Genomic DNA, 22620 nt, shown 5'->3' with positions numbered 1-22620 from the left:
ATAGCACAAAGATATTGTGATATTAGATTTTCTTCATATCGCCCACCTGTAACACTGGGGCAACGCACACTGTTTAGAGCTGATCGGATGGCGGACGCTAATAAAAGCAAAGGAGGAGGTCTGGCAATTTACATCCACAACTCCTGGACTTTCTACTCATCTGACCTGGAATACCTTGCAGTTCAGTGGAGACCATTTAACTGACTAGAGAGCTCAACTATGTGATAATCATTGCAGTGTATGTGCAACCGAGAGCTAACGCTAAGCTAGCTCTCTGGGATCTTTACTGATTTGTTACCGGTCAAATGAACAATAATCCAGAAGCAGCTGTGATCATTGCTGGGGACTTTAAGCATTTTAATTTAAAGGCTGTGCTCCCCAAGTTCCATAAATTCATTAAACTCCCGACCATAGACAAGAATACATTAGATCAAGTTTACTGTAACATCCCAGGAGCATACAAAACCGCTGCAGCTCCTCACTTTGGTTCATCAGATCACATCTCTGTGGACCTGATCATGCCTACAAGCCACTGATCTGCAGAACCAGATGGGTGATAAAAAACATTCAGGTTTGGACAGAAGAGGCCTGCTCAGCTCTACAGGACTGTTTTGGAAACGATGAATGGGATGTATTTAAAAAGGGCACTGACCTAGAAAGCTACATATCATCTTTCCTATATCCACTTCTGCACTGATGCTGTCCTACCCACAAAGACAGTTGGTGTTTCCTAACCACAAACCATGGGTGGACCGCTTAGTGCGATCCTGCTGAAGGCCTGGGATGCAGTGTTGAGATCAGGAGACCGAGTGGGCTACAGCAGGGCTAGAATCTGGCATCAGAAACATCACAGACTACAAGCGCAGCGGCTGAGCAATGACCCGGCTCTCCCTGACACCTTAAACAGCTTCTTCACACACACTGACTCTCCAAGCAGCAGGGAGCCTGACCATCTTCCCCAGCCAGACAAGCACCATCAGCCTACCGTCCTGCAGCTCCACCAAGTGACCTCTTCTCTGAAAAAGGTAAACACCAACAAGGCCGCAGGTCCAGACATGGTGTCAGCCTGGACGCTTAAACCGTGTGTGGACCAGCTAGCAGGGGTCTTTCTGGACATCTTGAACCTCCCCCTGTAGTTCTCCACGGTTCCTGTCTGTCTGAAATCATCCGTTATCGTGCCTGTCCCTTAAGAAACCAATCATCACGTATTTCTTGATTTTACATTTTTTATATATATTAAAAACATACAACATGGTGGCTTTAACTGTGAGCTGCAGGTATCTTTTACATATTCAATAAGGAAAAACAAATATCTAGCCATCTTATTTTTTCATCTTATTTTCAGAAGGTCAATACAGTGCCTCAATATAGTTAGAATCCAAGAATTATACAAACCTTATCCATTTTTCCAAATATTGTAACATCTTTCCGTCTGGGGTCTTAAAGTAAATGTCAACTTTTCCAATTTAAATATATTTAAAACAATGCTAAACCAATCTAATGTTGGGTGGTGGATTTAACCATATTCTTCTCATTGATTTTTATTTTTACTTGCTGCAAGTAGAGCCTGGAGATTTTTTTTGACTCGTGTATCTTTTTTTGTTGAGGTTTTTATGGTACTAGTGGCTCGTTTTTCATATAGTGGGCTGACAGGTAAGGGGGTACGAGAGAGGGGGAGAGACATGCGGCAAAGGACCACAGGTCGCAGTGGAACCTGAGTAGGCCACGTCCAGGACTAAGGCCTCCATACATGGGTCGTGCGCGCTAACCACTGCGCCACCGAAACACGCCCAGACTCTCTTTGCAAATGTGCTGATTTTTTTTAATGATTAATTAACTTTTTGAATTTAAAAAAATACAGAAGAGCTTCAGTCACTGGGATGATAATCTTTTTGAATGCTGGGCCAATAAGAACTTAGCCTTACTTACTCTGATTTTAAATTAAATGACTTTTTGACATGTCTGTCTTTCATTAGGCATTTTCCAGAAGAACACCTCCTGTCTTCAGGAAGAGATAGTGAGGCAACAACAAAGCTTGTTGGGTGGAGATGACTCTAGATACAATATGGAGTTATTGAAAAACAGCACAGACGAGCCACAGCACTTTGGTAAGAACTGAAAGCAGCCACTCCACTCATTTTGGGATTGAAACAATTTTTTTACACATTTATGTCATATAATCTTGCTTAATTTAAGCAATCTGTCAATTTTAGTCAGTGAGAATTCAACTGTCTGTGTTTTCTATGGACAGCAACTGTTTTGGGCTCCATTGCAGACATTGCTTCCTGTAGATTTCATCTAATAAAACAAGAATGAGATGGTTATCTTCGTCAATTTCTAACTTATTTGCTTTACTCTCACAGTCTGTGCTTTGCAGACAACAAATATTCTACTGCTCCTAGATTATCCTGTAGTGCAGCAAAGTTGCAAAATCAAACCCTTCAGTGGTTCTGTAAATGGACACGCCATCATTAGAATCTGAGTATCCCCTTTTTAACATTCTTTCCTACATCCAGTCATTTTTTTTATTTTTATTTTATTTATTTATTTGACAGGGACAGTACAATTAAACATTGCAACCAAACAGGTGGCCGATGTCCAAGTACATAAGGCTTGTAGCCATGGGCTAATTTGCAGCCTTCGTCCCTGGTTAGGCTTTTATCCTCATTGTGAAAACACTTACAGGTCCTGCCATTTCTAAAATGTTATTTTCTTTTTTAAATTAATAAAGCAATATTTTCTTATGGACCTGTCTGTAATTTCAAGTGAAACCATTTTTCAACAGGCAAACAGATAAGAAACGAGCTTCCTTCAAAGAAAAATTGCATGTTCTGTACATTAAAAGAATAAAGCAATATTTTGTTATGGCTCTGTCAGTAACCTCAAGGGAAGACATTTTCAACAGGCAAGAACCATGATCCTACCGATCACTGCTATCAAATAGTAAAATAAGAGAAAAAATCAAATCAGTTGTATTCTTTCTCGTGTCTCTTATCTGCAATTTTCCCTGAGTCCATTCAACTGAAATAAATATATATATGTGTAAATAAATATGAATAAATAAAATACAATAAAATAAAATTGCACATGCACTTGCACATTAAAAAGTTATAGCCGATAAAAAATACAAACTGTTGCGCTCCAGTCCAAGAAGTCACGTGATTCAAATTTTGCCGCTCAGCCAATCAGATCGCTGTATTGTCAGCTGTGCGAGTTCATCATGGCTGCACCCGTAAGATGTATGCATCTGTTTCCAGACAGAGAAAGCCCATTAATACCATTTTCTGGTGCCAGTTGGCAGAGATCTTGACGGCGAGGAAAAAGAAATAGCCCAATCCATCCATCCATTCTAACACGCTTATCCCTGCTGGGTTCGCGAGGGTTGCCGGTGCCGATCTCCAGTTGCCAATGGGCGGGAGGCGGGGTACAACCTGGACAGGTCGGCAGTCCATTGCATGGCAGAAATAGTCCAGTCTTTGGCCCAACCTCCCAGTATTCCAGTAAACAGAATACCGGTACATACAACCCAGTACCGAGGATTGCTTGCTCCCCCTTGTGTCAAAGACGGAGTGTGTGGCTATATTAGTCACAAGTGCAAAACGCCAGCGGGCTGCCATGGCCTGTGGGCCGGTTTTAACAGTAAATATCATCCAGGGGGCCATAGATAATTTGCGGGCCGGATCTGGCCCTGCTAACATCAATGATATACAGAGGCTTTAAAATGAAAAAAGACAGACAACACATGTGGCCTATCAGGTAGAACATTAAATCACTATTGCATAATTATAACAATAATACATTTTGAAAGCGCCTTTCAGAGCGCCCAAAAACACTGCAAATCGAACAGTATATAAATCAACAATAAATCCTGATAAAAGAACAACACACACTGGAAAAAATGGCACTCCAAAAACAAGTTTAAAAATTAGAATTTCTGGCTTTAGATAAGCATAAAATAAAATCTGCCAATGCAACAAGTGAAAATTTTCTTGACAAGATTTCTAGAAATAAGACATTTTACAAGATAAAGGAAATCTTGAAACTAGCCACAAAAGCTAATTTTGACTAAAAATTTACTACAATTGAGAAATTTTAGTAAGATTATCTATCAATAAAATTAGTAGTGTTTCTCTTAAAATAAAATTATTATGCACTTAAAATAAGATAATGTAGGTGTTTTTTTTCCTTAATTTAAATGAAAAAAGTATTCTATTAGCAAATTGCCTTAACCAAATTAAAGTCAATTAATATTTATCAAGAAAATAACCACTTTTTACAGTACTTGAATAAGTGTTTTCGCAGGATTATACCTCCTCCAACCTATTTTTATTAACAGAAAATATTAATGCATAACATTGCAATATTTGATATAAGACAAAAACAAAATGAAAGCTATTCTTGAACTTTAACACATTTATTTTGCCACAATGACATTGCATTCAATATTCAGTACAAGATCCAATACTGATATGCTCCCTTTTACAACTGCTCAGTCAGTTTACGCTTACCTATTTTCTAATAAAATAAATAAAACACCCTTAACAACATTTTAACTTAACTGTAAAAATTAAGTGTTTCGGTGCCACTGTGTTAAACAGTCACCACTAAAAATTTTCAAAATCACTGCATTACTAAAACAGAAAAATACAAATCAAGTAGTTACAGTCATGGATGCATGATAACATTGGCTAATATGTCCACAGCGTGAACTTTGCTAAACTTCAAATAATCAATTCAATTCAGTTTTATTTATATTGCGGCAATTCATGAAAAATGTAATCTTACGGCACTTTACAAAGTCTAATTCAATCAGATTATATAGATTGGGTCAGATTATACAGATTGGTCAAAAATGTCCTATATAAGGTAACCCAGTTGATTGCATCAAAGTCCTGACAAGCAGCATTCACTCCTGAAGAAGCGTAGAGCCACAGGCAGAGTCGTCTGCATTGTCAATGGCTTTGCAGCAATCCCTCATACTGAGCAAGCATGAAGCGATAGTGGGAAGAAAAACTCCCCTTTAACGGGAAGGAAAACCTCCAGCTGAACCGGGCTCAGTATGAATGGTCATCTGCCTCGACCGACTGGAGGTTACAGAAGACAGAGCAGAGACACAATAAGACAGACAAAAAAGCACAGAAGCACACATTGATCCAGGAATCTGTTCTACATTAGATGGTAATAGTGGGTGATCTGTCTTCCCTGGATGATGTCACAGTTAACAGGACGTCAGACCAGGTGTACCTACTATGAAGAAAAAAAGAGAGAGAACAAAAAGTTAAAAGCTGAAATGACGACAAGCAATGCAAATTGGAGAACAGTAGGAGAACTCAGCAGAGTGAGAGAAATCGACCCTGATATCCTCTAGTAGCCTAAAGGCCCATTTACACTACCCTTGTTAAACCGATCCATGCTGAGCTCGGTCCGAGCTTGGATCAGTTAATCAAGCCCAGCTTGGTTCTGATGACCGTTTACACACCACGCTATCTCGGTTCCTTGGTTTCCCTGCCTCCTAGTGACGATCTGCGGTACTACTGCTCTCCCTGGGATTGAAGGAGGGACCAAGCAAATCAAAATAGCGGCACCCGTAACATTCAGGCACTTAAGCTTGATGATTCGTCGTTGTTTGCGGAGAGTCAGGAGAAGACGGCAACTTTTGGTGGATTTACTTGACAGAGTCAGCTTTTGGGAAGTGGATAAGACAAACGAACGTCTAATCAGGGTTTAGAGACGCAGGAAACGACAGACGCTGAGATTCATCGCACTGTGAAATTGTGTGTCACGGTAGGGAAGCTAGTATTTTTATGGATGGATGAAATGTCAGCTGACCGCACGGAGATGATGCGGTCTGCACATGCGCTCTTTGTTATCAGATAACCGGGCCAGAAAAAACCGGGCCGAGCCCACACCTGGAACTGAGCTGCATTTAGCGCGGTCCGGTTGTGTCTAGCTCGGTTTAGTTCAGTTTGCTTACCATTTACACTCGATAGTTATCTCAGTTACCGAGCTCGGACCGGTCTCGGCTCGGTTAAAACAGGGTAGTGAAAACCGGGGTTAAGCCTATAGGAGCATAACTATAGAGGTAGCTCATGGTAACATAAGCCACTCTAACTATAAGCTTTGTCAAAAAGGAAAGTTTTAAGATTAGTCTTAAAAGTAGACAGGGTGTCTGCCTCACGGACCAAACCTGGGAGTTGGTTCCACAGGAGAGGAGCCTGATAGCTAAAGGATCTGACTCCCATTCTACTTTTAGAGACTCTAGAAACCAACAGCAGACCTGCAGCCTGAGAGCGAAGTGCTCTGTTAGGAACATACGGGGTAATCAGAGCTCTAATATATGATGGAGCTTGATTATTAAGGGCTTTATACATGAGAAGGAGGATTTAAAAATTTATTCTTGATTTAACAGGAAGGGAAGCTAAAATAGGAGAAATATGATCCCTCTGGTTGATTTTCATCAGAACTCTTGCTGCAGTATTTTGGATCAGCTGAAGACTTTGAACTGCATTTCGTGGACTTCCTGATCGTAAAGAATTGCAATAGTCCAGCCTTGAAGTAACAAATGCATGGACTAGTTTTTCAGCATAACCCCTGGAAAGAATATTCTTGGTCTTGGTCACAAATACCACCAAGATTTTTTACCAGAGGCCAAGTTAATGGCATCCAGATTAAGTGATTGATTAAGAAGTTTATTTTTTGAGGACTCTGGTCCAAAGATTACAACTTCTGTCTTGTCAGAATTTAAATGCAGGAAATTTAAAGTCATCCAGCTTTTAATAGGCCCATTTACACTACACTTTTTTTAACCGAGCCGAGCCGAGACCAGTCTGAGCTTGGATCAGTTAACCAAGCCGAGACGACAGTTTACACACCACACTCTCCTGGTTCCTTGGTTGCTCCTCACCTCCTAGTGATGATCTGCGGTACTGCTGCTCTCTGGGGTTGAAGGCGGGACCGAGCAAATCAAAATGGCGACACCCATAACGTTCAGGATGTTATGGTTAGACAGAGTCGGCTTTTGGGACGTGGATGAGACAAACGAACGTCTAATAAGGATTTATAGATGCAGGAAACGACAGACACTGAGGTTCATCACACTGCTAAGCAGAATCATCTCTGGAAATCGTGTGGCATGGTAAGGAAGCTAGTATTTTTATGAATGTCTGAAATTTGTCTGAATGATGTGTGAATTGGGACGTGCAGCCAGTCACAGCGGAAAACCCGCGGACAGTCAGCTGACTGTAAGGGGATGACGCGGTCAGCGGGATTAAAAAAAACCAGTCCGAGACCTGCTCAGGAACTGGTCTGCAGTTAGCGCGGTCCAGTTATGTCTAGCGCGGTCCAGTTCAGTCTGCTGACCATTTACACACAAGAATTATCTCGGTTACTGAGCTCGGACTTGTCTCGGCTCGGTTAAAAAAGTGTAGTGTAAATGGGCCTATAGTCATCAAGACATGCCTGTAGTCGAAGTAATTGATTGGATTCATCAGGATTTATTGATTAATATAGCTGAGTGTAATCAGCATAACAGTGGAAATTAATCCCATGCTGTCTGATAATTTTGCCAATGGGAAGCATATATATAGTAAAGAGAATTGGCCCAAGGACTGAACCCTGTGGCACTCCACAAGTGACCCTAGAGTTTGAGGAAGATTTATTATTAACATGAACAAATTAGAATCTGTTCGACAGATAAAAACCAGCCTAATGCTTTTCCCTTAATCCCTACAGTATGCTCAAGTCTTTGTAGGAGAATATTGTGATCAACTGTATCAAATGCAGCACTGAGATCTAACAGGACAAGTATAGACACAAGTCCATTATCTGAGGCCATGAGAATATCATTAGTGACCTTCACCAAAGCTGTTTCAGTGCTATGATGAGCTCTGAAGCCTGACTGAAACTACTCAAGTAGGTCATTACTTTGTAAATGTTCACAGAGTTGATTAGCAACTACTTTAAGAATTTTAGATAAGAAAAGAAGATTAGATATAGGTCTGTAATTTACTAGGTCATCTTGATCAAGAGAAGGTTTCTTAAGTAAAGGTTTAATAACAGCTACTTTAAAAGCCTGTGGTACATATTAATTTATTCAGGATAGATTAATCATGTCCAAAATAGAGCCATATAGGTATTGGATATTAAAAGGGGGACAGTTTTTTATAGTACTTTAACAAATGACATTTACGGGGTCAACATTTATCATGAAATGCCAGGGGATTGCTCTTTGGTTGTGGAAGCTTAAACTGAATCTTTTAGAGATTGGTTGAGCTCTGGAACAACTGAGAAGGGGAAGATGTAGTTCACGGGTGTCAGTAGTTATGTAATATTTCTAATGTGGCTACAATCCTTTCTGCAAAATTCTCTGCTAAATGTTGGTCCCTTTTGTCTTGCCTTTGTCTTTTCTTTTGGACAGACATGATCAGGGACTTTAAGACATACAATATGCATAAGAAAGCACTTAAAATAAATGTTGCTAATTTTTATTGATCATCATTCTTATATTTTGTCTGTGACTGTCAGTTGTGTCATGTAGACCCATGGTGAAGGTGCTGTCTCCAGAAGATGGAAAGCATAGTATAGTCCTGGCAGCAAGAAAGCTTTGTCACTCTGTGGAGAAGAAGGAGTGGACCTCCAAAGACATAAGTGTGTCCATGTTGGACATACTTCTTAGAGGTATGAGTCACTAATTCTATGTATAAGAAGATTAATAACATAAAAAAACACTTTTCTGCTCTGTTATTTTTCAGTTATGTGAATGTGTTATCATGATGAATGTGTGTCATTGATGTTGCTCAGTTGTCTATAGCCAAGGTGCTATTAAGTCAAAAATTTGGTTCGTTAAATGTCAAAGGTGCACTTTACATTAGCTGCTAGTATAACATTAAGTGCCACTATCTAAAGATGTTTTCTTATCAAAGTAGTTCCATTGATCTTGATAATAAACACCAGCTTAATATCATTTTCATTAACAGCTCCTATTTTCATATCTTAAAAAAACTTCAAAATTCCCATTTTCTAATGCATTCTTGACCAACATATATTTGTTTAAATATTTTTTGATATCTGCGTATTTTTCTATTTCATTGTAAACCATTATTCATAAAATTGCTTTTAAAACCTGTTTAGCCCGTCAGGCCCACATGTGGTCCCAGCTGAGACAGGTGTCTAAACTACCCCACTAAATAAAAGTAAAATGCTGCCCCTCTTTCCTAATTTGCTCACAAGAGGAGGCTTTAATGTTTCCAAAACAATGCCCTAGGTATTTGCACACATACTTATGGTTTTAGAGCTTTGTAAACACATAGGAGGACATATAAAGCTCCATCAGACAAAGCAGACTTAATGAAAACAGAAAGACACACGAACCCTAAAAGACACCAAATGAAGTATTTTTGAAGCAAAATCTAATTTAAACACAAATTACAATATATGCTTGTTTTAAAAATTTTAAACAAAAAAAAATATACTGTACTAAGTCGATATTAAATTTTTTTATTTGAAAAGCTTTTCCCTGGTGTGTGTGTGTGTGTCTCTCTTTCTCTCCTGAATTTCCCCTATATGGAACATGGATGAGAATCAGTGCCTCCAAATCCGAGACCATGGTATTGAACCGGAAAAGGGTAGAGTGCCTCCTCCGGTTTGGGGAGGATGTGCTACCCCTAGTGGAGGAGTTCAAGTATCTTGGGGTCTTGTTCACGAATGAGGGGAAGATGGAGCGGGAGATCGGCAGGCGGATTGGTGCGGCATCTGTTGTGAAACGAGCGCTGTATCGGTTCATTGTGGTGAAGAGAGAGCTGAGCCAAAAGGCGAAGCTCTCGATTTATCGGTCGGTCTACCTTCCTACCCTCATCTATGGTCATGAGCTTTGGGTCGTTACCGAAAGAACAAGATCCCGGATACAAGCGGCCGAAATGAGTTTTCTCCGAAGTGTGTCTGGGCTCTCCCTTAGAAATAGGGTGAGGAGCTCAGTCATCCGGGGAGGACTCAGAGTAGAGCCACCTCAGTGGCTCCACTCTGGCTATGTCCCTCCAGCGAGTCCTGTGAACGTCTTGGGATTCCCCTGGAGGAGCTGGCCTCCCTGAAATTAGGGAAACAGGCAGGTGAGGCATCTAAAGGGAAAGCTAGTGATGAAGGAGGAGAGGAAGATTTAATTGAGTGACTGCCTCTATCGATCGCGCAGCGCCTACAAACAGCGCTGCTTATGCAGCCTCGATTTAACCGGTGACAAGCACTAACGCGCAGTCACGCACACACCGCTGCCGTTACATCTGCTGCTGGGGGGAATTAGTGGTGATAGACGCGATTTCTTGATTATGCTCATGCAAAGAGCTGTAATACTTTTCACTGTGGTTCAGCCAGGCGCAGTTCATTTTAAAGATGCGGTTTTAGCGCATATTCAGAGAGAAACTGGCAAACCAGAGGTGGGGCTGCGGAGAGCTGAGGTGTGTTGATGTGGGCGTGTTTACCTGCTGAAGGTAACCTCTGTATAAACAATCAGAAAATAACTTTTTATTCCTCTGATTAATAACATCTTTATGGAGCGCTCTGTTATTGTTACCCTGTGCTGCTCTATCAAAGTGTGGCTCGCTGACTTGCTTGTTATCAGACACAAATCAAATCCAACTTCTTCATTTTTGTATTTTGCGGCGTAGAATTGTGAGTCAGACTCAGTTTTAGAAGCTGATACATGAAAAAACAAACAAAGAGAGAACACTCACAGGTAGATAATTAGAGTTTGTCCGTGAACCCGCTCGGAGAGACTCTGTTTCAGAGACGTTTCAGGTTGTGGAGGTGTGACTGATCTTTCTCTGGGTTCTGTTGTGGATGTGTAACTTTATTGCAGTTCAAATTCAAATTATTTTCTAATTTTACCTATACAACCTTATTCAATTCAATTCAATTAAATTTTATTTATATAGCGCCAAATCATGAAACATGTCATCTCAAGGCACTTTACAAAATCAAGTTCAATCATATTATACAGATTGGGTCAGATTATACAGATTGGTCAAAAATGTCCTATATAAGGAAACCAGTTGATTGCATCAAAGTCCCAACAAGCAGCATTCACTCCTGGGGAACCGTAGAGCCACAGGGAGAGTCGTCTGCATTGTACATGGCTTTGCTGCAATCCCTCATACTGAGCAAGCATGAAGCGACAGTGGGAAGAAAAACTCCCCATTAACGGGAAGGAAAACCTCCGGCAGAACCGGGCTCAGTATGAACGGTCATCTGCCTCGACCGACTGGGGTTACAGAAGACAGAGCAGAGACACAACAAGAGAGACAAAAAAGCACAGAAGCACACATTGATCTAGTAATCTTTTCTACATTAGATGGTAGTAGCGGGTGAGCCGTCTTCTCTGGATGATGTCACAGTTAACAGAACGCCAGACCAGGTGTACCTAATATGAAGAAAAAGAGAGAGAGCAAAAAGTTAAAAGCTGAAATGAGGACAGTCATTTCAATGTAATACAATGCAAAACTGGAGAACAGTAGACTGAAGAACAGTAGAAATCAGTAGAGTGAGAAAATTAGACCCTGATGTCCTCCAGCAGCCTAGGCCTATCACAGCACAACTATAGAGATAGCTCAGGGTATGAGCCACTCTAACTAATCAGAGCTCTGATATATGATGGAGCTTGATTATTAAGGGCTTTATACGTTAGAAGGAGAATTTTAAATTCTATTCTTGATTTAACAGGAAGCCAATGAAGGGAAGCTAAAATTTGAGAAATATGATCCCTCTTGTTGATTTTCATCAGAACTCTTGCCGCAGCATTTTGGATCAGCTGAAGACTTCGAACTGCATTTTGTGGACTTCCTGATAGTAAAGAATTACAATAGTCCAGCCTTGAAGTAACAAATGCATGGACTAGTTTTTCAGCATCACCCCTGGACAGAATGTTTCTAATTTTGGCGATATTCCGGAGGTGAAAAAAGGAAACTCTGGAAACCTGTTTAATATGGGATTTAAATGACATGTCTTGGTCGAAAACAACACCAAGATTTTTAACTTTATTACCAGAGGCCAAGTTAATGCCATCCAGATTAAGTGATTGATTAAGAACTTTATTTTTTGAAGACTCTGGCCCAAAGATTACAACTTCTGTCTTGTCAGAATTTAAATGCAGGAAATTTAAAGTCATCCAGCTTTTGATGTCATCAAGACATGACTGCAGTCGAAGTAACTGATTGGATTCATCAGGATTTATGGATAAATATAGCTGAGTGTCATCAGCATAACAGTGGAAATTAATCCCATGCTGTCTGATAATTTTGCCAATCGGAAGCATATATATAGTAAATAGAATTGGTCCAAGGACTGAACCCTGTGGTACTCCACAAGTGACCCTAGAGTTTGACGAAGATTTATTAACATGAACAAACTGGAATCTGTCCGACAGATAAGATTTAAACCAGCCTAATGCTTTTCCCTTAATCCCTACAGTATGCTCAAGTCTTTGTAGGAGAATATTGTGATCAACTGTATCAAATGCAGCACTGAGATCTAACAGGACAAGTATAGACACAAGTCCATTATCTGAGGCCATGAGAATATCATTGGTGACCTTCACCAGAGCTGTTTCAGTGCTATGATGAGCTCTAAAGCCTGACTGAAACTCCTCAAGTAGGTCATTGCTTTGTAAATGTTCACAAAGTTGATTAGCAACTACTTTCTCAAGAATTTTAGATAAGAAAAGAAGATTAGATATAGGTCTGTAATTTACTAACTCATCTTGATCAAGAGATGGTTTCTTAAGTAAAGGTTTAATAACAGCTACTTTAAAAGCCTGTGGTACATATCCATTTACCAAGGATAGATTAATCATGTCTAAAATAGGACCACTGATCAGAGGGAATACCTCCTTAAACAACTTGGTTGGGATTGGGTCTAACATACAGGTAGAAGGTTTAGATGAAGCTAAAATTTTAGATAGCTCAGAAAGCTCTACTGCTTTTAAACAGTTCAGACACTGCGCAGGTTCTAAGGATTCCTCCAATGCTGCCTCACTTACTGAGGACGAGGTAATCATGTTTGGGAGGATGCCAATTATTTTATTTTTAATGGAATCAATTTTATTTATGAAGAATCCCATAAAATCATTACTGCTAAGAGCTAAGGGAATGGATGGATCAACAGAGCTGTGGCTCTGGGTAAGTTTGGCAACTGTACTGAAGAGAAATCTAGGATTATTCTTATTCTCCTCAATTAATGATGAAAAATATGCTGCTCTAACTCTGCGAAGGGTCTTGTTATACAACAATAGACTGTTCTTCCAGATTAGGTAGGATTCCTCTTGGTGTGTAGAGCGCCATTTTCTCTCCAATTTCCTAACATTGTGCTTCAAGGAACGCAGCTCTAAATTAAACCAAGGAGCCATCTTCCTGTGAATAATCATTATGGGTGACATAACAGAGTTCAAAAGAGGACAAATTGTTGGTGCACATCTTGCTGGATGTGTCAAAACTTTCTTCAATTGAATAAAAACAAAACTGAAGTAATAATATTTGGACCAATAGAGGAGAGATCAAAAGTTAGCACAGCTTCAGCTGCTTCAGCTACAAACCACTGATCAGGCCCGAAATCTGGGTGTAGTGATGGACTCAGACCTGAACCTCCAAAAGCATTTACAGACAGTGACAAGGTCGGCTTTCTATCACCTGAGGAACATTTCCAGGATTAAAGGACTAATGTCTCAGCAGGATCTGGAAAAACTAATCCATGCGTTTATATTTAGTAGAATTGATTACTGCAACGGTGTTTTCACAGGTCTGCCTAAAAAGTGGATCAGACAGCTGCAGCTGATCCAGAACGCTGCTGCACGCGTCCTCACTAAGACTAAGAAAGTAGAGAACATGAACCCAGTTCTAAAGTCCTTACACTGGCTCCCTGTATCTCACAGAATAGACTTTAAAATACTTCTGTTAGTTTATAAATCCCTAAATGGCTTAGCACCCAAATACATTACAGACTTGTTATCAGTGCATCAACTTTCCAGACCACTAAGGTCTTCTGGCTTCAGCCTACTCTGCATACCTAGAACCAGAACTAAACAAGGAGAAGCAGCATTTAGTTCCTATGCTCCACTTATCTGGAACAAACTTCCAGAAAACTGTAAAAGTGCGGAAAGCCTGAGTCCTTTTAAATCAAGATTACAAACACATCTGTTTAAAATAGCCTTTGACTGTTCTAGTTAAACTGTTTTACTGTTTTTAATGTTCTTCTTTGTTTCTACATTCTATCTCTACTTGCTTTTATTCTATTTTCTATCTACATTTTATTCCTACATGCGTTTATTTTGCTATATTTTAATCATGTAAAGCACTTTGCATTGTCTCTGTACTGAATTGTGCTATATAAATAAATTTCCCTTGCCTTGCATCTGTGACCAAGACAGCAAGTCTTTGTAATGTATCAAGAGCCACGGGGTCCAGGGTAATGTGGACGAACCACATCCAACAGGATTAACTGTGGACGCACGAGTAAGCAGTCTGAAAGGGATGTTCGGGTGCTAACCCGGATTGTATCCAAAAAACATAAAACCACATAACTCTACTTATAACTAACTTTCTGAAATATAAACTAAAGGTCACCAATCAGTTCTAAAACATCTTTAGATGAACTCTTGTTGAGCCCTGGAGTATGGAGGACCAAGTCTTCCATATTTAAAAATAAATACAGAAATAAATAAGTGCTCAATAAATAAATATGCATACAATTATGTGCCACCAAAAATACATTGCACAAATAAATGTAGATAGAAAATGAATTATACAGTGAGACAAAATGTATACATTTCCTTTAATTAGCCACTTTATTTATTAATTACTTATTTTTTAAGTATTTATCTTTGTGCCGTTAAAATTAGCGTTTGTGCTGTTTTGGTTTTAAAGATATTAAAGAATATTTGTTAAGTTCATCTAGAGTTCACCATCCCCCCATTTTGCTTTGAATCCAACCGTGCTGGTCAACTTCTTTAGTGCTTCGTTTGTGCCGTTAAATTTGCGTTTATGCTGCTTTGGTTTCGCAGATAATATAAGTTTTAATTTCGGCCGGTGACGTCACCACAGGCCGCAGCTGCAAAATAAAGTGCTACATTGTTATTCTTTTGCTGGTGCTGAGCTGGAGCCAAAGCAAACCAGAGTGGTCAACTTCTTTAGTGCTTTGTGCATGTTTGTGCCGTTAAAATTAACGTTTGTGCTACTTTGGTTTCGGAGATATTCTGAATTTTAATTTCAGCCGATGACTTCATCCCAGACCGCCGCTTCAAAATAAAGTGCTACGTTTTTCTTTCTTTGCTGGTGCTGAGCTGGATCCAAAGCATACCACAGTGGGCTACTTTTTCAGTGCTTTGTTTGTGCAACAACAACCTTGGAATAAAATAAAATAAAGTTTTCATTAAGATTTGCAGCCCAATAGTTTTTGGGGAGCGTTAAGTTTTTAATATTTTGTGCTGAGCTCAATACACAACAAACCAAATAGGTCTATATTTTTAGGCATTTCTAATTCAATCTATATGCTTTATACTTTCAGCTGATAACACAGTCAATATATTCATAGTTGAACAATATTTCCCACTTCATGCATAAAGCCAATAAAAAGTGGAATGGTCCTTCAGCCTCATTAAAGGTTTAGCTTAGGTGGACAAAGGAACGTTTTAGGAGATCGTTCCTTACAGTGTTGTTATACTTTATAGGCTGACCAGTGTGATTTATTTTTTGCAGTTTTTCTGTTATTGATTTTAGTTTGGGTATGTTTTCTGCGTTATATAAGCCTATATACTTTAATTGCCCTTTTGTTAGGTGCAGACACCCCCAAATCTCCCTATTGTAGAACAATAAAGGTTTGCTATTCTAATTAATTCAGAGGAGTAATGAACTATGACTGCTAAGATCAACTATAAACAAGTTACTGTTTGAAAATGTTATATACATTATACTCTCAAAGAAGAATAAACCCTTCAGATTAGTGTAACGCTTCTAACTTAACGCAATATATAGGACCACTATATTACCAGAGTTATCAGAGCTAGGTTCGGCTATAGGGAGAGAATTGGCAACGACCAGTGTTTAGATGAAGGAAAAGACAATAACATTTATTATGACACACAAGAAAAGATATTGAACCACAATACAAAAATGTTTAACCCCTTAAAGTCAGTCGCGTAAAGTCAGTCAGTAACAATATGTTCAATATCATAAAGTTTAACCCCAAAGTTCCATATTTCGATCCCAGAGTTCAATGTTTCAATCCCAAAGTTCAATATTTCAAACCCAAAGTTCAATGTTTCTGTATCAATGTCCATGTATCCTTTAATTCCTCGAAAAAAGGAAAAAAGGTAGAAAAATGCAAAAACATCTTCGTACGTACTTTTGTAAAAAAAGGAAGAAAAAAAATGAAACAAGTCCTTACTAATCACTACCCGGGTAGGAAATTAGTGATGTGTATCTCAGTCTTATCTGTAATCCAGATCAGATTGCGTCCAGGCCACAGGTAGGCGGACACACACAATGGTCACAGTCCTTGGGATGGCTCGCTGTATCTCTCTCTCTCAATCGTAGCAGAAGATGCACAATAACAAAAAAAACAATCTGCACACGGCAGTATAAAATACCTCATTAGTGCCATGCAGGATCGTTTCACTTCATACCATAAGTATTAACATTCAACCCAAATATCATTTCTCTGTATAATATAAATCATGTACTGAACAACTGTGCAATACAGTACCAGATCAGCAAAATGACAGTTTGTCATAACTGTGAATGTACATCCAGTTAACATGCATGTACATTCACAGTTAACCAAATACAATATCAACAGTAAGCCATTAGCAACTTACTATGTGTATACCACATCATATTATATTCAAAACGTCATTACAATGGGCTGAAGCCTGAAAACATTAGCCCTATAGAGTAACCTCGTAGCTTAAGAATTGTCTGCACGCGCTCCTACACCGTGTCACAGCATATATATAACGCAGCGCTGAACTTTGAGCGCGCGCGCCGTGACGAATGCACGCGTTGCCAATAGAAACCGGGCCATCAGCGGGAAAGACCAGGAAGCAAAATGGAGGAAAAGCTTGTACTGTGTGTGTCTGAATTCCCCAAACTATATGACACAAGTTTGCGACTGTACAGGGACATCGGGAGGAAAGCAGTAGCATGGAAACACATTTCACACACACACACACACACACATGCCTCTGCTGCTTTTTAGTAGCACACATCATACTTTTTTTTTTTTTTTTTTTTTAATATACAGCCCCAAGTAGACCTGGAACCGGTCGCTGTGAAAACGGAGCTCTTTCACAAGCCGGAACTCCCCAAGCTGCTCTCTGGACCTGAGGGTTTCGTGCACCCACAGCCTCTTCTTCCTTGCTGCTCTTTTTCTTCGAACTAGCAGGGCTAGTGCTATCGCTTGCTTCTTACATATTTGCTGCTGACCAAAAGCTGGAACAATAAACAAATGACTAGACCCGGCAACCCAGCCGGCGCAGCGCAAATGCGCTGAACCCCGCGGCCAGCGCAGCGCAAATCGCTTCCTATCTGAAAGGCCCATAACACGGTGGGTTTAAAACTATAACATTCATTTTCAATATATCTCTGACTGGTTTTTGTTTTTTGATTTTTTACCGCTATATACATCAAATTAGTTTGTTTTACCTCAAAAGTAAAAAGAAGCTAACCAACGCCTAACACACTGGCTTGCTTAACAGAAACACACACACTCACCGGAGATTCGATGATTTAAGACACAAACGATCTTCAGGAATAATAATCCAACCAGAAACGTCTTCTTGAAAAAGTTAAACAAAGATTTAGTTAAAAAATAACGGTGAAGTGTCGGAAGGTTGAAAAATTTTAATATTTCTTTCACTCACAATATCTCTATGAGCTTCAGGAAAAAAGAAACGCAGCTGTGGACTCTTCTTCCATGTGCAATGCACTTGTTCACATGCAGCACAGCGACCCCTAATGGACAGGGGGCAACACTACAACTACATTCAATAACCCAGTGCAATTTATGTGGGTTACATTAGGAAAAATAGACTTTATGAAAACAGTTGAACATTCTAATAAATGAAATGCCTTTTTTGGTGGCTCACTTGGCATTGCTATCTTAAGTAAAGTTTTTTAAATGAGACAAAATAAATCGTAATATTTATTCAGGAATAAAGTACAAAACAATATAACACACATTTTACAATAGCAGCTAAAACAACTTGCATGATAAAAGAAAAATATAAAATTAATAACTGCTTTCTTGAGAAAAGTGTTGAGACCAAACGGTAGATCTGACCACATCTTTTTACACAAATGAGGAACATCATTAAGGACGCCAGCCATCCTGCACAGAGACTGTTCCAGCCTCTCCCCTCAGTCAGGAAACTAAAAAAACAAACAAAAACATGTGTCCCAAGAGATCTTTGCCAATAAGCAGGAATATATAAATCATTTTATAAGAATGCTGTAGGGGAGGGGGGGGGGGGGCTCGGTAGATTAATTATTCTTTCAACTAGCAGTTTTGAGTATGACTAAAATTCGAGGCAGTGAAGGATGGTAACTGATAAGTGATGGCTGATGGTGGAGAGCTTGCAGGCCTGGCTTCGGTGGAGAAGCAGCAAACAAGTGTGGCAGGAAATGTGACTTTCATTTCAATGCAATGCAATGCAAAACTGGACAACAGTAGAAATCAGTAGAGTGAGAAAAACTGGCCCTGATATCCTCCAGTAGCCTAAGCCTGATTGTAGGATGTCACTGAACTCTCGTTAAATTACAAAGTTTACAATAATAAGGAGAGCCAGCGAAATGCTTGAGGCAGGATTTGACAGGAAAAGGAGGAGATTAAGTATTAATATGAAATAAATTAATAAACAATACATAAAATACTTTAATGTTTTCTTAAAACGTCTGAATACAAACTGTCCCAAAACATGTTAAATAAATTCCTTTATCGTCATTCAATTATACCAGTTGTTCAAGTTATTTAATTGTTACTTGTAAAAAAAAAAAATATTATTGTAAATTAGAAATGTCCCATGCTCCTGAACGCACCATAGCTTTCTGACGCTCGCGAACGCATCACACTGGTCTGAGAATGCAGCGCGGAGTAGAGGCACGTTTCTGCTTAAGACAAAGCTTTGCCGTTTGTAAAACTCATGTCGGCTGGCACGGTTTATTGTTCTGTGTGAATGACAACAGACCACAACAAATGAGGCTGCTAATGAGCCAACAGCCAACAGGAGAAGGTCTGCATCAAAGCAGCATGGAAAATTGGTGTTATTAAAACATGATTAAATACTTCAATGTAGCATGAAAAAATAAAATATGTGAATAAAAAAGTTAAAGGCATGAGGTGAACTGTATTGATTTAAATTGAAAAATCGTTTTTTAAAGCCAAAGGGAAATGAAATATTGGGTGAAAATTTAATTCTCTAAAATTGGCACAGCTTGGATTCGAACTTTCGATCTTCTGCTTTGCAGCCCGACACCTAACCCACTCGACCAAAACACCAGTGTCGTGCTCAGCCGAGCATCATTGAGAGGTCAATTGTGTTAAGAAGTGTTTTTTGTGAATTTTGTTCCAACTGTAAGTCGAAACGGCGTCAAGTACAAAAAGCCCTGATCGCGGCGTCGAGACGCACGTTTTGATATATAGTTTGTGGGGGTACAGCCTACGGTTCGAGCTGTATTAACGGTGACGGAAGGTTAATAAACAATAATAATAATAACTAGAAACGTTCAACTTCTGAAGAAGTTGAAAAAGGCGCCCGCCTGGTGGTGTGCATAACCGTTAAAGGCAAAGCTTCTGAGTGTTGGTTAGGCTGAGCTTTTGTAGGGTGTAAGGTATATCTGTTAAGAGCTTGTAAGAATTATAAATGTGTCTCTCTCTGTATGTGGTGGAAAGGAAATTGTAAGCTGTTCAGATCGAATGCTGCTTATTTCAAATATCTTTGGTTGTTTAAAAATTATCCTTGGTTGTAGGCTTTTATTGCTTGGGGATTTTAAATCAAATGTTTTTAGAGGTTCTTCTTAAGCAGAGGTTTGATACAAGTGTTTGAAAAAAGATTTGTGTGCAGGAAGGCAAAATGTCTGTCTTCTATGTAAACTGTCATTAAAGAAACATCAGAAAACAACACAGGGAAGACACTAAAACCAATTGAATCAGTGTGCTGACACTGTGGAAGGTAAGACAAATACCCCAAGATTTTCCAATATTTTAGTATTTAACCTTTTGCCACGGGTCAAAACTTAAGACAGGGCCTTACCTCCATTGGCACTCAGAGTCTCATTGGATTAGGCACTGGACAGCACCTGTGGTGACTATAGAGCCCAGCCCGGAAAGTCTGCAGCCATTTCAGCACTGGACATTTCTGTACCAGATTCAATGTGTTTATGGGTAACATATAACAAAAAGGTGTGCTCAACATAATATTTAAATATGTTAATGTGACACAAACAAAACCTACACCTTCTGGAAGTTGTAGCAACCAGATACTTAGCAACAACAAGCTTATGTTTCCATTTTCAATGTTTGCTGTCTTTATCTGCATGGGTGGTTCTCCCTTGCATTGCTAGGAATTGTGGGGCCCTAGAATGAAACCATTACAAGCACTGTTCCAAAGTTGGCAACATTTTTAAAATTAGCCTTTTTCTATCATTGTGCACTTGTGAAATAAACTCCTAGTTTACTTAGAGGCTTGCAATGCTTTTTCTGTTTTGTTACATTTGTTGTTTATTTGGATTTTTTTAAGTTGCTTTCCTTGTGGTTTTCCCATAATTTAGCATGTATATTGTAATATATAACTTTTTGCAATGGAGTACTGTCGATCACAGATCAACAGCTTTGGTTATTTTGTCTTTAGCCTAAAAAGGCACTTCTGACATTGACTCTGGTTTGGAGGGTCCTGACACAGAGTACTACACATTATAAGTCCATACCTGGTATGTAGGTGGTCTTTATCCACCAACTCTGTGTTTAGTCTTCTCATTGGGAGGCTTTTCCCAATTTATTGAATAGATTCTTGCCAATTCTCACAAAGAATCTAGTTCTTGCTGTTGCTTGGGCACTGTTTAGGAGTAAATGTTTTCCTTTTGCTCAATTTTCTTTAACATGTTTGTATGTTTATACATTTTGCATGTTAAACCTTGTACTAGTTACCATTGTCATGTATACAAATAAACAGACATCAGTATACTGACAATAAACATATTTATTAACTGAAAAAAACAGAACAAACTTTAAACAGGCAATAGTGGTTTTTCGCTAATTTCATTGCCATGGTAACTGGAAATGGAGTGAAGTACAAATGGCACACTTCACGGCATCGAGACGCACGTTTTGATATATAGTTTGTGGGGGAAGACCCTACGGTTCGGGGTATGTTTGGTTTTATGTGCCTTTCCTTGTAAACTAGAAATGTCTTATTCTCCTGAATGCACCATAGCTTTCTGACGCTCGCGAACGCATCACACTGGTCTGAGAACCAGCGCTGAGTAGAGGCACGTTTCTGCTTAAAGGAGAAGTCCAGTCAAAATCAGAAATCAAACTGCTGAAAGTACTTTAAATATAAAACTACTACATACTGTGCAATAAATTATATGTTTATTTTAGTTAAGAATAATTTTCTTTTAATCATGTTTATGTGGAGGAACCCATCTTGTTCAAGAATAGTACTGTCACCTCCCATTTTGTGATGTCACTCAGCGGACCCGCTGTTGAGCAAGTCCCAACGCTCTGTTTGTCACGATGCACTATAGACCAGTTCACGTGTGACGTCATGCGTGACGTCCGCGCTACATCCGGGTCCCGCGGGTAGGCAAAAGCAGAACTGTTCCCGTCTACTATCATTACAAAACGGGTGATTTAGAACGTACTTTTAGTTAGTTTATTTTTGGAATCTAAACAATGTCTACGACTTGTTGTGCTCCCGGTTGCACACAGAGGCATTCCAAATCGTCGGATGTACGTTTCTGTCGTTTACCAAAGGACGAGGAAAGAAGAAAGAAATGAATAATATCCATGAAAAGGATGCAGGCAGACTATTTCAATGGACTGTGGGAGCCATCATACTACAACAGAATGTGCAGTCTACACTTCATCTTCGGTAAATAGAACTTAATTTTGCACTGGCCATTGTTCTACTTAAATAGCGGCGGAGGGGAGGTGGTGATCGCTAGACGGTGCCGGGAGAAGCAGAGTCAATGTGCTGCAGCAGCAGCACGCCGCATCATTTTAGTTTTCTTTGCGCTATCAGTGTGCAATAATGTTCACCCGACAGCGGCTGCATTACGCCCCTGTTTACGCTCCAACGTCGCCGACACCCCCACCAATTTTAATAAGACAAAAAGAAATAATTATTTAATCTATTGATGTGGTTGCAAAAATGAATTTAATATAGGCCTTTACATATCTTAAAGATTAATCTGCTGTTCTTTAATAGTCTTACTAGTATATCCCAATAGTATATTAATATGTTCTCATTTCAATAATGAAATGGACAACCACTCATGTAACAGATCAGTTTTAGTGTCACTAATCTTACTTAAAGTATAGTATTGGGTCCTCCATGCTCCTTATGTATTAAGATTTACTGCACATTTAAAC

At 39.3% G+C, this 22620-nt stretch overlaps 1 protein-coding gene and 1 long non-coding RNA gene across 4 annotated transcripts in view; one reads left to right on the top strand and one right to left on the bottom strand.

Moving 5' to 3' along the window:
- The window catches only part of nus1 (NUS1 dehydrodolichyl diphosphate synthase subunit), an 81337-nt gene that overhangs the window by 21891 nt on the left and 36826 nt on the right, over nucleotides 1–22620 (top strand). For 2 of the 3 annotated variants that reach the window (XM_036148777.1, XM_036148778.1), the window contains exons 2-3: nucleotides 1977–2108; nucleotides 8524–8676. In XM_036148777.1, coding sequence (XP_036004670.1) covers nucleotides 1977–2108; nucleotides 8524–8676 — 285 coding nt within the window. The remainder of the gene's footprint in view (nucleotides 1–1976; nucleotides 2109–8523; nucleotides 8677–22620) is intronic. The other variant, XM_036148779.1, reaches the window with a different exon arrangement.
- On the bottom strand, nucleotides 16094–18212 carry LOC118566498. Its single transcript, XR_004933077.1, has 2 exons — nucleotides 17745–18212; nucleotides 16094–16598 (listed from the first exon to the last, which is right to left on the bottom strand). It is a non-coding gene; the product is annotated as an uncharacterized LOC118566498 (long non-coding RNA).

Source organism: Fundulus heteroclitus, chromosome 16 (genome assembly GCF_011125445.2).
Source record: "Fundulus heteroclitus isolate FHET01 chromosome 16, MU-UCD_Fhet_4.1, whole genome shotgun sequence".
Classification (NCBI taxonomy): Eukaryota; Metazoa; Chordata; class Actinopteri; order Cyprinodontiformes; family Fundulidae; genus Fundulus; species Fundulus heteroclitus.
The sequence above is the reverse complement of the archived record's forward strand: the minus strand, read 5'-3'. Positions and strand labels throughout refer to the sequence as shown.